We start from the raw sequence: 18,079 nt of genomic DNA on the forward strand, positions 1-18,079 counted from the left end.
AATACGATTGAGTGCATGAATGGATGGCAGCCAGAGGACCTGGGTTCTAATTCTGACTCTGCCACTTGCCTGCTGTGTGACCTTGGGCACCTTATTGACTTCTCTAGGTCTCAGTTTCCTCCCCTGTGACAGGTGGATTCAATACCTTGTCTCCCTCCTAGATAGACTGAGCGCCCCATGTGGGACAGGGACTGTATCTAAACTAATCATCTCGTATCTGTCTTAGCAGTGAGCCCAGAGCTTGGGTTCTTAACGAATATCATGTTTGCATTTGCACAGCATTCATTCATTCAATCGTATTTATTGAGCACTTCCTGTGTGCGGAGCACTGTACTAAGCGCTTGGGAAGTACAAGTTGGCAACATAGAGAGACAGTTCCTACCCAACAGTGGGCTCCCAACATATATGAACCAGCGAGGTCTAGTGAGAAGAGCACGGACCTGGGAATCAGAGAACTTGGATTCTGTCCCACCTCTGCCACTGGTTTGCTGTGTGACCTTGGGCAAGTCAGTTCACTTCCCTGGGCCTCAGTTTCCCCACCCGGAAAATGGAGATTAAGATTGTGAGCCCATGTGGCACATGAAGCGTGTCAAACTTGATTTGCTCATATCTACTCCAATACGTAGGACAGTGCCTGGCACATAGTAGCAGCGTGGCTTAGTGGATGGAGCCCGGGCTTTGGAGTCAGAGGTCATGGGTTCGAATCCCGGCTCCACCACCTGTCTGCTGTGTGACCTTGGTCAAGTCACTTCACTTTCCTGGGCCTTGGTTTCCTCACCTGGAAAATGGGGATTAAGACTGTGAGCCCATGCGGCACGTGAAGTGTGTCAAATCTGATTTGCTCATATCTACTCCAGTACGTAGGACAGTGCCTGGCACATAGTAGCAGCATGACTTAGTGGATAGAGCCCGGGCTTTGGAGTCAGAGGTCATGGGTTTGAATCCCGGCTCCGCCACATGTCTGCTGTGTGAACTTGGGCAAGTCACTTAACTTCTCGGTGCCTCAAGTTACCTCATCTGTAAAAAGGGGGTGATGACTGTGAGCCCCACGCGGGACAACCTGACCACCTTGTAACCTCCCCAGCACTTCGAACAGTGCTTTGCACATTGTAAGCGCTTAACAAATGCCATCATCATCATTATTAGTAGTAGTCTATTTATTTATTTTACTTGTCCATATTTATTCTACTTATTTATTTTGTTAATATGTTTTGTTTGGTTCTCTGTCTTCCCTTTCTATACTGTGAGCCCACTGTTGGGTAGGGACCGTCTCTATATGTTGCCGACTTGGACTTCCCAAGCGCTTAGTACAGTGCTGTGCACACAGTAAGCGCTCAATAAATACGATTGAATGAATAGTAATCAATCAATTGCTTTTATTGAGCACTGGCTGTGTGTGCGTGCACGTCCATGTCGATGGCGGGTCTCGTTTGGCTTCTCTTCTAGCCTGTGAGCCCACTGTTGGGTAGGGACCGTCTCTAGATGTTGCCAACTTGTACTTCCCAAGCGCTTAGTCCAGTGCTCTGCACACAGTAAGTGCTCAATAAATCCGATTGATTAATTGATTCCAGAAATAGGTCCAGGCCTCAGCGGGCTGAAGAGCAGCCTGGAGAAAGTGAGCACCCTCAAGGACGGGCTGGAAACCAACCTGGCCTCAGTGCAGCGTGACCTCCGGAGGATCAACCGAGGTTAGTAGCGTCCCACAGGCCCACCCTCCCTGTTTGCCTGGTGCCCCATCCCTACCGCCCCCGTCCACCTCACCGCCCCCCATCCCTCCGTCCGTCCCCTGTGGGCCCCAGATGACGTAGAGCAGATGATCGCCGCCGCCCGCGCCGAAGCTCGCCGCGCCCAGGAACGAACCGACGGCGTGCTGAACGACCTGGACCCCATCCAGAAGGACGTGGAGCGACTTAAGGAAACCTATAGGAGCAACCAGACCGAAAACTTCAACCAGGCTCTGATAGATGCCCGCTTTTCCGGTGAGAGTCAGGCCCGCGCTGGCCACTGTCTCCCCGTCCAGACCATAAGCAGGTTGCGGGTAGGAAATGTCTGTTTCTTGTTGTAGCGTACTCTTCTGAGTGCCCAGTATGATGCTGTGCGCATAGTAAGCACTCAGTAAATAAGATCGACTGACTGACTCTGCTTGTAATGGCATTTATTAAGCGCTTACTATGTGCAAAGCACTGTTCTAAGCGCTGGTGAGGTTACAAGGTGATCAGGTTGTCCCACGGGGGGCTCACAGTCTTAATCCCCATTTTACAGATGAGGTAACTGAGGCACAGAGAAGTGAAGTGACTTGCCCAAAGTCACACGGCTGATAATTGGTGGAGCCGGGGTTTGAACCCATGACCTCTGACTCCAAAGCCCCTGCTCTTGCCACTGAGCCATGCTGCTTCCCTTGCCACGCTGCTTCCTGGACCCCGGCTCTAGTTGAAATTCATTCATTCATTCCATCGAATTTATTGAGCGCTTACCGTGTGCAGAGCACTGTACTAAGCGCTTGGGAAGTACAAGTCGGCAACATATAGAGACGGTCCCTACCCAACAACGGGCTCACGATCTAGAAGCAGTGTGTACATATCTATTCTATTTATTTTATTTTGTTAGTACGTTTGGTTTTGTTCTCCGTCTCCCCCTTTTAGACTGTGAGCCCACTGTTGGGTAGGGACTGTCTCTATGTGTTGCCAATTTGTACTTCCCAAGCGCTTAGTACAGTGCTCTGCACATAGTAAGCGCTCAATAAATACAATTGATTGATTGATTGCCATGTGTCTGCTGCATAGGGACAGCTGTATATATGTATATATGTTTGTACATATTTATTACTCTATTTATTTTACTTGTACCTATCTATTCTATTTATTTTATTTTGTTAGTATGTTTGGTTTTGTTCTCTGTCTCCGCCTTCTAGACTGTGAGCCCACTGTTGGGTAGGGACTGTCTCTATATATTGCCAGCTTGTACATCCCAAGCGCTTAGTACAGTGCTCTGCACACAGTAAGCGCTCAATAAATATGATTGATTGATTGATTAAGTGACTTGCCCAAGGTCACACAGCAGACATGTGGCAGAGTCGGTATTTGAACCCATGACCTCTGACTAAAGCCCGGGCTCTTTCCACCGAGCCATGTCCTTCCTCAAGATCCCTCAGCAGACAAATAGTGGAGCTGGGATTAGAACCCAGGACTTGGTGTAGAGCTTTGGCCCAGAGGAAATGGGGAAAAAATACCCTGTTTAGTGCTAAGCCCTGCTGTAGGCACTGGGGTAGATCCAAGAAAGGGATTTTGGAGACAGCCCCTGTCCAACTTGGGGCTGACAGTCTGAGAGACTGTGAGATGGGGATGAAGACGGTGAGCCCCCCGTGGGACATCCTGATCACCTTGTAACCTCCCCAGCGCTTAGAACCGTGCTTTGCACATGGTAAGCGCTCAATAAATGCTATCATTATTATTATTATTATTATTATTTGTTTGGTAGGCACTTATCACATGCCAGGCACCATTCTAAGTGCTGGGGTGGAAACCAGCAAATTGGGTTTGACCCTGTCCCTATCCCATGTGGGGCTCACAGTCTCCATCCCCATTTTGCAGATGGGGGGAACTGAGGCACGGAGGAGTTAAGTGCCTCGCCCAAGGTCATGCAGCAGACAAATGGCAGCAAACCTTGTGACTCCCAGGCCCGTGCCCTAACCCCATGCAGCAGACAAATGACAGCAAACCTTGTGACTCCCAGGCCCGTGCCCTGTCAATCAATCAATCAATCGTATTTATTGAGTGCTTACTGTGTGCAGAGCACTGTGCTAAGCGCTTGGGAAGTACAAGTTGGCAACATATAGAGACAGTCCCTACCCAACAGTGGGCTCACGGTCTAAAAGGGGGAAGACAGAGAACAAAAAACTAAACATACTCACAAAATAAAATAAATAGAATAGATATGTACAAGTAAAATGAATAAATAGAGTAATGAATATGTACAAACATATATACATATATACAGCTGTCCCCATGCAGCAGACACATGGCAGCAAACCTTGTGACTCCCAGGCCCGTGCCCTAACCCTATTGCAGCAGACAAATGGCAGCAAACCTTGTGACTCCCAGGCCCGTGCCCTGTCAATCAATCAATCAATCATATTTATTGAGCGCTTACTGTGTGCGGAGCACTCCGCTAAGCACTTGGGAAGTCCAAGTTGACAACATATAGAGACAGTCCCTACCCAACAGCGGGCTCGCAGTCTAAAAGGGGGAGACAGAGAACAAAACCAAACATACTAACAAAATATAATAAATAGAATAGATGTGTATAAGTAAAATAAATAAATAAATAAATAGAGTAATAAATATGTACAAACATATATACATATATACAGCTGTCCCTATGCAGCAGACAAATGGCAGCAAACCCAGTGACTCCCTGGCCCGTGCCCTATCCCCATGCAGCAGACAAATGTCAGCAAACATTCTGACTCCCAAGCCCGTGCCCTGTCAATCAATCAATCAATCAATCAATCATATTTATTGAGCGCTTACTGTGTGCAGAGCACTGTACTAAGCTCTTGGGAAGTCAAAGTTGGCAACATATAGAGACAGTCCCTACCCAGTAGTGGGCTCACAGTCTAAAAGGGGGAGACAGAGAACAAAACCAAACATACTAACAAAATAAAATAGAACAGATATGTACAAGTAAAATAAATAAATAAATAATAAATAGAGTAATAAATATGTACAAACATATATACATATATACAGCTGTCCCTATGCAGCAGACAAATGGCAGCAAACCTTGTGACTCCCAGGCCCGTGCCCTATCCCCATGCAGCAGACAAATGGCAGCAAACCTTCCGACACCCAGTCCTGTGCCCTGTCAATCAATCAATCAACCAATCAATTGTATTTATTGAGCGCTTACTGTGTGTAGAGCACTGTACTAAGCGTTAGGGAAGTAAAAGTTGGCAACAGATAGAGACAGTCCCTACCCAACAGTGGGCTCACATTCTAAAAGGGGGAGACAGAGAACAAAACCAAACATACTAACAAAATAAAATAAATAGAATAGATACATACAAGTAAAATAAATAAATAAATAGAGTAATAAATATGTACAAACATATATGCACATGTACAGCTGTCTCTGTGCAGCAGACAAATGACAGCAAACCTTGTGACTCCCAGGCCCGTACCCTATCCCCATGCAGCAGACAAATGGCAGCAAACCTTGTGACTCCCAGGCCCGTGCCCTATCAATCAATCAATCAATCGTATTTATTGAGCGCTTACTGTGTGCAGAGCACTGTACGAAGCGCTTGGGAAGTACAAGTTGGCAACATATAGAGACAGTCCCTACCCAACAGTGGGCTCACAGTCTAAAAGGGAAGACAGAGAACAAAACCAAACATACTAACAAAATAAAATAAATAGAATAGATATGTACAAGTAAAATAAATAAATAAATAATAAATATAGTAATAAATATGTACAAACATATATACATATATACAGCTGTCCCTATGCAGCAGACAAATGGCAGCACACCTTGTGACTCCCAGGCCCGTGCCCTAACCCTATGCAGCAGACAAATGGCAGCACACCTTGTGACTCCCAGGCCCGTGCCCTAACCCTATGCAGCAGACAAATGGCAGCAAACCTTGTGACTCCCAGGCCCGTGCCCTGTCAATCAATCAATCGTATTTATTGAGCGCTTACTGTGTGCAGAGCACTGTGCGAAGCGCTTGGGAAGTCCAAGTTGGCAACATATAGAGACAGTCCCTACCCAACAGTGGGCTCACAGTCTAAAAGGGGGAAGACAGAGAAAAAAAACCAAACATACTAACAAAATAAAATAAATAGAATAGATATGTACAAGTAAAATAAATAAATAGAGTAATAAATATGTACAAACATATATACATATATACAGCTGTCCCTATGCAGCAGACAAATGGCAGCAAACCTTGTGACTCCCAGGCCCGTGCCCTGTCAATCAATCAATCAATCAATCGTATTTATTGAGCGCTTACTGTGTGCAGAGCACTGTACTAAGCACTTGGGAAGTACAAATTGGCAACATATAGAGACAGTCCCTACCCAACGCTCACAGTCTAAAAGGGGGAAGAAAGAGAACAAAGCCAAACATACTAACAAAATAAAATAAATAGAATAGATACGTACAAGTAAAATAAATAAATAAATAGAGTAATAAATATGTACAAACATATATACATATATACAGCTGTCCCTATGCAGCAGACAAATGGCAGCAAACCTTGTGACTCCCAGGCCCATGCCCTATCCCCATGCAGCAGACAAATGGCAGCAAACCTTCTGACTCCCAGGCCCGTGCCCTGTCAGTCAGTCAATCAATCAATCAATCGTTTTTATTGAGCACTTACTGTGTGCAGAGCACTGTACTAAGCGCTTGGGAAGTCCACATTGGCAACGTATAGAGACAGTCCCTACCCAACAGTGGGCTCACAGTCTAAAAGGGGGAAACAGAGAACAAAACCAAACATACTGACAAAATAAAATAAATAGAACAGATATGTACAAGTAAAATAAATGAATAAATAAATAATAAATAGAGTAATAAATATGTACAAACATATATACATGTATACAGCTGTCCCTATGCAGCAGACAAATGGCAGCAAACCTTCTGACTCCCAGGCCCGTGCCCTGTCAGTCAATCAATCAATCAATCGTTTTTATTGAGCGCTTACTGTGTGCAGAGCACTGTACTAAGCACTTGGGAAGTCCAAGTTGGCAAAATATAGAGACAGTCCCTACCCAACAGTGGGCTCACAGTCTAAAAGGGGGAGACAGAGAACAAAACCAAATATACTAACAAAATAAAATAAATAGAACAGATAGGTACAAGTAAAATAAATGAATAAATAATAAATAGAGTAATAAATATGTACAAACACATATACATATACAGGTGTCCTTATGCAGCAGACAAATGGCAGCAAACCTTGTGACTCCCAGGCCCGTGCCCTGTCAATCAATAAATCGTATTTATTGAGCGCTTACTGTGTGCAGAGCACTGTACGAAGTGCTTGGGAAGTACAAGTTGGCAACATATAGAGACAGTCCCTACCCAACATTGGGCTCACAGTCTAAAAGGGGGAAGACAGAGAACAAAACCAAACATACTAACAAAAAAAAATAAATAGAATAGATACGTACAAGTAAAATAAATAAATAAATAGAGTAATAAATATGTACAAACATATATACATATATACAGCTGTCTCTATGCAGCAGACAAATGGCAGCAAACCTTGTGACTCCCAGGCCCGTACCCTATCCCCATGCAGCAGACAAATGTCAGCAAACCTTCTGACTCCCAGGCCCGTGTCCTGTCAATCAATCAATCAATCAATCAGTCGTATTTATGGAGCACTTACTGTGTGCAGAGCACTGTGCTAAGCGCTTGGGAAGTACAAGTTGGCAACATCTAGAGACAGTCCCTACCCAACACTGGGCTCATAGGCTAAAAGGGGGAGACAGAGAACAAAACCAAACATAATAACAAAATAAAATAAATAGAATAGATATGTACAAGGAAAATAAATAAATAAATAAATAGAGTAATAAATATATACAAACATATATACATATATACAGCTGTCCCTATGCAGCAGACAAATGGCAGCAAACCTTGTGACTCCCAGGCCCATGCCCTATCCCCATGCAGCAGACAAATGGCAGCAAACCTTCTGACTCCCAGGCCCGTGCCCTGTCAATCAATCAATCGTATTTATTGAGCACTTAACTGTGTGCAGAGCACTCTGCTAAGTGCTTGGGAATTCTGAGTTGGCAACATATAGAGACAGTCCCTGCCCAACAGTGGGCTCACAGTCTAAAAGGGGGAAGACAGAGAACAAAACCAAACATACTAACAAATTAAAATAAATAGAATAGATATGTACAAGTAAAATAAATAAATAGAGTAATGAATATGTATAAACATATATACATATATACAGCTGTCTCTATGCAGCAGACAAATGGCAGCAAACCTTGTGACTACCAAGCCCGTGCCCTATCCCCATGCAGCAGACAAATGACAGCAAACCTTCTGACTCCCAGGCCCGTGCCCTGTCAGTCAATCAGTCGTATTTATTGAGCGCTTACTGTGTGCAAAGCACTGGACTAAGCGCTTGGGAAGTACAAGTTGGCAACATATAGAGACAGTCCCTACACAACAGTGGGCTCAAAGTCTAAAAGGGGGAGACAGAGAACAAAACCAAATATAATAACAAAATAACATAAATAGAATAGATATGTATAAGTAAAATAAATAAATAAGTAGAGTAATAAATATGTAGAAACATATATACATATATACAGCTGTCCCTATGCAGCAGACAAATGGCAGCAAATCTTGTGACTCCCAGGCCCGTGCCCTAACCCTATGTAGCAAACCTTCCGACTCCCAGGCCCGTGCCCTGTCAGTCAATCAATCAATCAATCAATCGTATTTATTGAGCACATACTGTGTGCAGAGCACTGTACTAAGCGCTTGGGAAGTACAAGGTGGCAACATATAGAGACAGTCCCTAATCAACAGTGGGCTCACAGTCTAAAAGGGGGAGACAGAGAACAAAACCAAACATACTAACAAAATAAAATAAATAGAATAGATATGTACAAGTAAAATAAATAAATAGAGTAATATATATATGTACAAACATATATTCATATATACAGCTGTCCTTATGCAGCAGACAAATGGCAACAAACCCTGTGACTCTCAGGCCCGTGCCCTATCCCCATGCAGCAGACAAATGGCAGCAAACCTTGTGACTCCCAGGCCCATGCCCTGTCAATCAATCAATCAATTGTATATATTGAGCACTTACTGTGTGGAGAGCACTGGACTAAGCGCTTGGGAAGGACAAGTTGGCAACATATAGAGACAGTCCCTACCCAACAGTGGGCTCACAGTCCAAAAGGGGGAAGACAGAGAACAAAACCAAACATACTAACAAAATAAAATAAATAGAATGGATATGTACAAGTAAAATAAATAAATAAATAGAGTAATAAATATGTACAAACATATATACATATATACAGCTGTCCCTATGCAGCAGACAAATGGCAGCAAACCTTGTGACTCCCAGGCCTGTGCCCTAACCCCACGCAGCAGACAAATGGCAGCAAACCTTCTGATTCCCAGGCCCGTGCCCTAACCTTATGCCATACTGCTTATCTATCAATGGTTATCGATTGATCCCTGTTATGTACTGAGCGCTCGCTTGCTTTGTGGAGAGCCCCGTACAAATCGCTCGGGAGGGTCCACTCCAACAGAGTTGGTGGATGTGACCCCCTGCCCACAAGGAGTTTAGAGGAGGAGTTGGGAGGTAGAAACAGATTATTGGATTGGTTTCATCACACCCCACAGACAAGCATTTTAAGCCGATGCCTGCCAGTGACAAAGTAAGAAATCATCTTTAGGAGGCGTGAAGATGGAGCCATCTAGTCTCGGCTTGCTACCGCTTCAGCAGAACCCTTTAAGTTTTGCCTCATGGTGGCTTCTGCTTTGTTACTCGGTTTTATGAAGAGAAATTGGATCTGGCACCAGCAGGATTGGGGAACATCCAGCTCCTCAATTTTACTCGCTTTTGGCCCGTTACACATCCGCCATACACCCCCTGGCCTGGAATGCCCCCACTCCCCACATCTGCCAAGCTAGGTCTCTTCCTCCCTTCAAGGCCCTACTGAGAGCTCACCTCCTCCAGGAGGCCTTCCCAGACTGAGCCTCCTCCTTCCTCTCCCCCTCCTCCCCCTGTCCATCCCTCCCGCCTTACCTTCTTCCCTTCCCAACAGCACCTGTATATATGTATATATGTTTGTATGTATTTATTACTCTATTTATTTATTTTACTTGTACATATCTATTCTATTTATTTTATTTTGTTAATATGTTTTGTTTTGTTCTCTGTCACCCCCTTCTAGACTGTGAGCCCACTGTTGGGTAGGGACCATCTCTATGTGTTGCCAACTTGTACTTCCCAAGAGCTTAGTACAGTGCTTTGCACACAGTAAGCGCTCAATATATATGATTGATTGATTGATTGATTGAGGTCAGGTACGTTATTCCTTTTTCACATGTGCGGAAACTAAAGCCCAAAGAGATTATGATATGTACACTGCCACAAAGCAGTGGCCGGAGTCTGAGCTGGGATTAGATCCGTGCTCTAGTCTCCTAACTCTATAACCCATGCTCTTTCCATTGGGTCACCCCGTCTGCTTTCCCAAGAGCATACTACAGTACTCTTCCCAGAGTAAGCGTTCAGTAAATACCACTGATTGATTGACTGCCTCCCATGACTTTAAGGGAGCATTTTCCTACTCAACCAACAAGTTCACACTGGTAGAATATTAGCCAGAAACCCATGTAATAATAATGGCATTTATTAAGTGCTTACTATGTGCAAAGCGCTGTTCTAAGCGCTGGGGAGGTTACAAGGTGATCAGGTTGTCCCGCGGGGGCCTCACAGTCTTCATCCCCATTTGACAGATGAGGGAACTGAGGCCCAGAGAAGTTAAGCCACACAGCTGACAATTGGTGGAGCTGGGGTTTGAACTTGTGACCTCTGACTCCAAAGCCTGGGCTCTTTCCTCTGAACCACGCTGCTTTTCTTGGTAAAACCCCTTACCAATTTTCATCCATAGTTCCGCCTGGCTCAGCTACACAAAATCCCCTCCCTTGCCTCCAACTGGCCCATTTATCCCACTCCGGCTGGAATAATAAAACCATTTTCCTTCCCGATTCTTTTAACCAGTCGAGAGACTAACCAACAAGCTCCCAGGCATCTTTAGCAAGATCGAAAGCATCAACCAGCAACTGGTGCCCCGGGGCAACATCTCTGTCAACGTGGACCGAATCCGAGAGCTCATCCAGCAGGCCAGAGATGCCGCCAACAAGGTAGGCCCTTCCCCAGCCTACGGCAAGGGGCAACTCGGCACCCGTGGGCGCTTTGGGACTCGGGATCCCTGATGCCGTGGTGTGCCCTCCCTAGAGAGTACCTAGAGTTTTGGTACAAAGAAAGCAGGGGCAGAGAAGCAGTGTGGCTCGGTGGAAAGAGCCCGGACTTTGGAGTCAGAGGTCATGGGTTCAAACGCCGGCTCCACCAGTTGTCAGCTGTGTGACTTCACTTCTCTGGGCCTCAGTTCCCTCATCTGGAAAATGGGGATGAAGACTGTGAGCCCCCCGTGGGACAACCTGATCACCTTGTATCCCCCCAGCGCTTAGAACAGTGCTCTGCACATAGTAAGCGCTTAACAAATACCGTCTTCCATTCATTCAATCGTATTTATTGAGCGCTTACTGTGTGCAGAGCACTGTACTAAGCGCTTGGGAAGTACAAGTTGGCAACATATAGAGACGGTCTCTACCCAATAGTGGGCTCACAGTCTAGAATGGGGGTGGACAGAGAACAAAACAAATTAACAAAATAAAATAAATAGAATAAATATGTACAAATAAAATAAATAAATAAATACAGTAATAAATACGTACAAACATATATGTAGGTGCTGCAGGGAGGGGAAGGAAGTAAGGGGGGGGATGGGGAGGAGGAGGAGGGGGAGAGGAAGGAGGGAGCTCAGTCTGGGAAGACCCTCCTACGTCAGGGACACCGGAGCGTGACATTGCTGCACAATTGATAAACAATTTGAAAATATACAGCAATGACTCCAAGAGCACAGTTCTCAGCGCTTGGCACATAGTAAGCGCTTAACAAATACCCATTATTTTTATTATTGTTTTAAAAAGGATGGTTGGTTGGTCTGAATTTAAGACATTACCTGTAAAGCTCAATTAAAGAAGTTACGCTTATGAACCGTAATAGAAGATGGAAAATCAAGGAAAAGGAAAAAAGTAAATAAAAATGACGACATTTAAGTGCTTACTTTAGGCCAAGTGCTGTGGTGGATTGCAAAACAGTCAGATAGTCACTATTATTATACCATCATTATTATTCAGACTGATTCCTATGTGGGAAAGGGACTATGTCCAATCCAATTACCTTGCATCCGCCCCAGTACTTAGTACAGTGCCTGGCACATAGTAAGCACATAACAGATACCATTATTATTATTGCTATATTATTATTATATTATATTATATTACTATTATAATGGAGAAACAGCATGTAGATAGAGTGGAGGCCTGAGATTCAGAGGAACTTGGATTCTAATCCCAGCTCTGCCACATGTCCACTGGGTGACCTTGGGCTAAGTCACTTGACTTCTCCGGGCCTCAGTTACCTCATCTGTGAAATGGGGATTGAGGCTGTGAGCTCCTTGTGGGACAGGGACTATGTCCGCCCCGATTTGCTTGTATCCACCCCAGCGCTTCGTAGAGTGCTTGGCACATAGTAAGTGCTTAATACCATACAGTTGTTATTATTATTGTCGCTATTATTGTTGTTTAATAATAGTAAAGCACTGATGTATACCGTCATGATGTTTATGGTCATCTGGCCGAATGGTCCTGCTGGCACTGTCTCAACTTCCTCCCTCCCCGCTCACCAGGTGGCCGTGCCCATGAGGTTCAACGGGCACTCTGGGGTGGAGGTCCGACCGCCCAGCGACCTTGGCGACTTGAAAGGGTACATGTCCCTGTCACTGTTCCTCCAAAAACCCAAGTCGAGAGTGGACGGTGAAGACAACGACATGTTCGTGATGTTCCTGGGGAGTCGAAACGTAAGTATTGCCTCAGGTCCCCGGGCAGACGGCCTGGAGGGCGGCAGGGCGCTTCGCTGTCACTGGGGGAGCGCGCTCAGCCTACTTGGCTCGTTCGGCCTTCCTTTGTTCATTCATTCATTCAATCGTATTTATTGAGCGCTTACTGTGTGCAGAGCACTGTACTAAGCGCTTGCAAAGTACAAATTGGCACCATATAGAGACGGTCCCTACCCAACAGTGGGTGAGAAGAGAAGCAGAGAAGCAGCGTGGCTCAGTGGAAAGAACACGGGCTTTGGAGTCAGAGGTCATGGGTTTGAGTTCCGTCTCCACCACATATCTGTTGTGTGATCTTGGGCAAGTCACTTAACTTCTCTGAGCCTCAGTTACCTCATCTGTAAAATGGGGATTAAGACTGTGAGCCCCACGTGGGGCAACTTAATCACCTTGTATTCCCCCCCCCAGCGCTTAGAACAGTGCTTTGCACATAGTAAGCGCTTAACAAATGCCATAAAAAACAATGGGCTCACAGTCTAGAAGGGGGAGACAGGCAACAAAACAAAACATGTAGACAGGTGTCAAAATCATCAGAACAAATAGAATTAAAGCTATATGCACATCATTAACAAAATAAATAGTCAATATGTACAAGTACAATAGAGTAATAAATCTGTACAAATTTATATATATACAGGTGCTGTAGGGAGGAGAAGGAGGTGGGGGGGATGGGGAGGAGGAGAAGAAAAAGGGGGCTCAGTCTGGGAAGGCCTCCTGGAGGAGGTGAGCTCTCAGTAGGGCATTTATTAAGGGCTTACTATGTACAAGGCACTGTTTTAAGCACTGGGAAGGTTACAGGGTGATCAGGTTGTCCCACAGGGGGCTCATAGTCTTCATCCCCATTTTACAGATGAGGTAACTGAGACACAGAGAAGGGAAGTGTGACTGTGAGCCCACTGTTGGGTAGGGACCGTCTCTATATGTTGCCAACTTGTACTTCCCAAGCACTTAATACAGTGCTCTGCACACAGTAAGTGCTCAATAAATACGATTGAAGGAATGAATGAAGTGACTTGCCCAAAGTCACACAGCTGACGATTGGCGGAACCGGGGTTTGAAGCCATGACCTCTGACTCCAAAGCCCGGGCTCTTTCCACTGAGCCACGCTGCTTCGCCCTTCCTCCTAGCCACCCTACCTACTAGCCTCAGCGGGGCCGCAAGGAGTCAGATTCTGGAGAGCCACTGGGCTTGCTAACCAAAGCCCCTCCACCAACGCCACCGACTGGGCCGAACGGCTCTAGTTGGGAAATACGAGGCCGAGGCAGGGTGATGGGGGGACCTCAGTGGGGACACTCAAGGTGGGGGGACACCGGGACACCCCCCTCCCAACCAGCCAGTGCCAAAACCCAACCCGCCTGGGCCTTGTGGAAGAAAGCAGCCCGATCCCGAATTTTGAAAGCTAGCATTTGAGGGAAAATATTTCTCCAAATTCAAAGCACCTTGTGGGGAGAAATAGTGGGAGGAGAGAGAAGGTGTGGGTTTTAGGGCATATGATTAGTAGAGAATGAAATCCCATTACAAGAAGTTGTGGGTTTTAGGAGATGTGATTAGTAGAGAATGAAATCCCATTACAAGAAGCTGTGGGTTTTAGGAGATATGATTAGTAGAGAATGAAATCCCATTACAAGAAGCTGTGGGTTTTAGGAGATATGATTAGTAGAGAATGAAATCCCATTACAAGAAGCTGTGGGTTTTAGGGCATATGATTAGTAGAGAATGAAATCCCAGTGTGGCTCAGTGGAAAGAGCCCGGGCTCTGGAGTCAGAGGTCAGGGGTTCAAATCCCGGCTCCGCCAACTGTCAGCTGTGTGACTTTGGGCAAAGTCACTTAACTTCTCTGGGCCTCAGTTCCCTCATCTGTAAAATGGGGATGAAGACTGTGAGCCCCATGTGGGACAACCTGATCACCTTGTAACCTCCCCAGCGCTTAGAACAGTGCTTTGCACATAGTAAGCGCTTAATAAATGCCATCATTATTATTATTATTATAATGAGCATCATGCAGAGGGCAATAAATCACTCAGTGGTGTCTATCGAGCACTTACTATGCTAACTTACTGTGTGCGGAGCATTGTACTAAAGGGTTGAGAGAGAACAATCTAATAGAATTGGCAGATAAGATCCCTGCCAGCAAAGAGCTTACTGTCTAGCAGGAGAAACAGACACTGAAATAAATTCCAGGTAGAGGGAAGTAATAGAGTTTGAAGATAATGGACATAAAAGCTATTGGCGTGAGATGGGAGGATGACAGATGCAGAACCGAGCCTGCTCAAGAAGTATCTGAGCACCCCCACAACACCCCAGTTTTATCGGAGAGTCACCCCAGACCATGCTAACCTCCAACTGCCTCTCCTGCACCCCAGTTTGCTCTTGACTGACACCCCTATCTGAGCCGGAATCTATTTCCCTAGGCGCTTCCTCACCTGGGAGGCTCACAGACGGCTCCTCTTCGCTTCTCTTGGTCTAGATCTCGAAGGACTATATGGGCATGGCGGTGAGGGATGGCAAGCTCATCTGCGTCTACAAACTGGGGAACCAGGCGGTCGAAATCCAGGCGAAACAGTCCATGACGGAGAGCGATCCCGAGGAGGCCATCATGGACCGGGTGAAGTTTCAGAGGTGAAAGAGCAGCGACTCTGTCATCAGCTCCTCCCCGTCCCCATCCACCACCCCCAGAGCATCTCCATTTCCTCCTTTGTTTTTCGTGGCCCCTCTGACCTTTGACCTGTGATCCCCACCCCCCCGACTAGACTGTAGGCTCCTTGAGGGAGGGTATCGTGTCTACCCCTTCTATTGGATTGTGCTCTCCCAAGCGTTTAGTAGAGCGTTCTGCCTTCTAGGACTGTGAGCCCACTGTTGGTTAGGGACTGTCTCTATATGTTGCCAGCTTGTACTTCCCAAGCGCTTAGTACAGTGCTCTGCACACAGTAAGCGCTCAATAAATATGATTGATTGATTCTAGGAGCACCCAATAAATACCATCGATGGATTGGTTGATTGACCCTAGAGAAACAGCGTGGCCTTGTGGGAAGATCCCTGGCCTGGGTGCTAATCCCGGCTCTGCCGCTTGTCTGCTGTGTGACCTTGGGCAGGTCACTTAACGTCTCTGTGCCCCAGCTCCCTCATCTGCAGAATGGGGATTCGATACCTGTTCTCCCTCCAACTTCAACTCCAGTGCTTAGTATAGAGCTTGGCGTGTAGTAAGCGCTGAACAAATAGTATGATTATTATCTTTATTGTTCTTCTTAGGATCTACCAGTTTGCAAAGCTCAGCTACACGCCAAAGGCCACCAACAACGGGCCACAACATCCTGAGTTTAACGACAAGAAGGGCAAGAGCGACCACGTCCTCTTCGACCTGGACCCCGATGACGTCGTCTTCTACGTGGGCGGCTACCCCTCAGACTTCAAGGTCAGTGCCTCGCCACCCCGGGCCCTTTCCACCCTTTATCTGAAGGGTCTCCATCCCCACCGCGTCCCGTTGAAGTACCCCTTCCCATCCGACCAATAACAAGAGTAGCGATATATTCCTTAATACTAATTATGGTATTTGTTAAGCGCTCACTTTGTGCCAAGCATTGTACTAAGCGCTGGGGTAGATACCAGACTGTGAGCCCGCTGTCGGGTAGGGACCGCCTCTATATGTTGCCAATTTGTACTTCCCAAGCTCTAAGTACAGTGCTCTGCACACAGTCAGCGCTCAATAAATACTATTGAATGAATGAATACCAGATCATCAGGACCCACATGGGGCTCACAGTCTAAGGAGGAGGGAGAACAGGTATCGAAACTCCATTTGGCAGGTGAGGGAACCGAGGCACGGAGAAGTTAAGTGACTTTCCCAAGGTCACACAGCAGACAAGTGGCAGAGCCCGGATTAGAACACAGGTCCTCTGACTCTTTCCACTAGACCACACCACTTCTAGTAAGCATTTACTATGTGCCAAATGGTGTACTCAGCGCTGGGGTAGAGGGAAGATAATCCGGTCGGACACATTCCCAGCCCCACGTCTCTAAGAGGGAGAGAGAACAAGGACCTTATCTCCATTTTTACAGAGGAGTAAGCTGAGGCCCAGGGAAGTGAAGTGACTTGCCTAGGATCCCACAGCGGACAAGTGGAAATTAGAGCCCAAATCTTCTGGCTCTCAGCCCTGGGCTTTCTGTACTAAGTCCCGGTGAAGGGCCTTGCCCGAGAGGCTTCTCGGTAATTTTCCCCGTGCTCCTGCCAGCCGGGGGGTCCAGAGGGATTTTCCATTTTGCCCCTGCAGCCCCCCGGGAGACTGAATGCACCCCGGTACAAAGGCTGCCTTGAGCTGGACGACCTCAACGAGAACGTCTTGAGCCTGTACAACTTCCGGAGGACTTTCAACCTCAACACGACCGAAGTGGAGCCGTGCCGCAGGTTAACCTCGGCTCAGCCAGGCCACGGGGCCCTGGGAATCGCGGGTGGGGGGGGCGAGTAATCAAGCAGGAGGATTGACTGAGCACCCACTGAGGGCAGAGCACGGCCCTAAGTGCTTAGAGCAGTGCTCTGCACACAGTACGTGCTCTGTAAATCCCATTGATTGATTGAGAGGACCTGAGTGGGAGGAGACACCATCCCTGCCCCCAGAGAGCTTAGATAATATCGTTTTCCGATGAACCGGATTGGTGGAAAAAAAGTGCTCCTGTAGCAGAGCGTGGCAGTCGACTTGTAAAGAAACATTTCACTTGGCCGGGAACCCTTAAGGATGGCAGTCGTCGTTGGCAGGATGTAACTTGGGAGAAAAGGAACATTTATCAGAGAAAATCCCAGATGAGGTGGGATTTCCGGACCAATCCACCAGTCATATTTATTGAGCGCTTATTCTGTGCAGAGTACTGTACTGAGCGCCTGGAAAAGTACAGCAATCATTATTGATTATTGTAGTATTTAAATGCTCACTAAGTCCCGAGCACTGGGCTAAGCACTGGGGTAGTGAGTCAGTCAATTGTATGTATCGAATGCTTACTGTGTGCTGAGCACTGTACTAAGCGCTTGGGAGAGCACAATATAACAGACACATTCCCCTCCCACAACAAGCTTACAGTCTAGAAGGGGAGACAGCTGTTAATATAAATAAATAAAATTACAGATAGGTACGTAAGTGCTGTGGGGCTGGGAGCGGGGATGAATAGGGGGAGCAGAGCAAATCAGGGTGATGCAGAAGGGTGTGGGGGAAGAGGAATGGAGGAGTTAGGGAAGGCCTCTTGGAGGAGATATATCTTGGATAAGGCTGTGAAATTGGGGAGAGCAATTGTCTGTCAGCTAGGAAAAGGGAGGACATTCCAGGCCAGAGGAAGAATGTG

At 46.5% G+C, this 18,079-nt stretch overlaps 1 protein-coding gene across 1 annotated transcript in view; it reads left to right on the forward strand.

The window, feature by feature from the left end:
• Positions 1-18,079, forward strand: part of LAMA3 (laminin subunit alpha 3) — a 203,758-nt gene that overhangs the window by 154,361 nt on the left and 31,318 nt on the right. The window contains exons 55-61 of the mRNA XM_038766444.1: positions 1,572-1,688; positions 1,800-1,979; positions 10,793-10,935; positions 12,546-12,716; positions 15,219-15,370; positions 16,001-16,163; positions 17,020-17,153. Of these exons, the coding sequence (XP_038622372.1) occupies positions 1,572-1,688; positions 1,800-1,979; positions 10,793-10,935; positions 12,546-12,716; positions 15,219-15,370; positions 16,001-16,163; positions 17,020-17,153 (1,060 nt within the window). The remainder of the gene's footprint in view (positions 1-1,571; positions 1,689-1,799; positions 1,980-10,792; positions 10,936-12,545; positions 12,717-15,218; positions 15,371-16,000; positions 16,164-17,019; positions 17,154-18,079) is intronic.

The sequence above is a fragment of the Tachyglossus aculeatus genome, chromosome 25 (genome assembly GCF_015852505.1).
Source record: "Tachyglossus aculeatus isolate mTacAcu1 chromosome 25, mTacAcu1.pri, whole genome shotgun sequence".
NCBI lineage: Eukaryota > Metazoa > Chordata > Mammalia > Monotremata > Tachyglossidae > Tachyglossus > Tachyglossus aculeatus.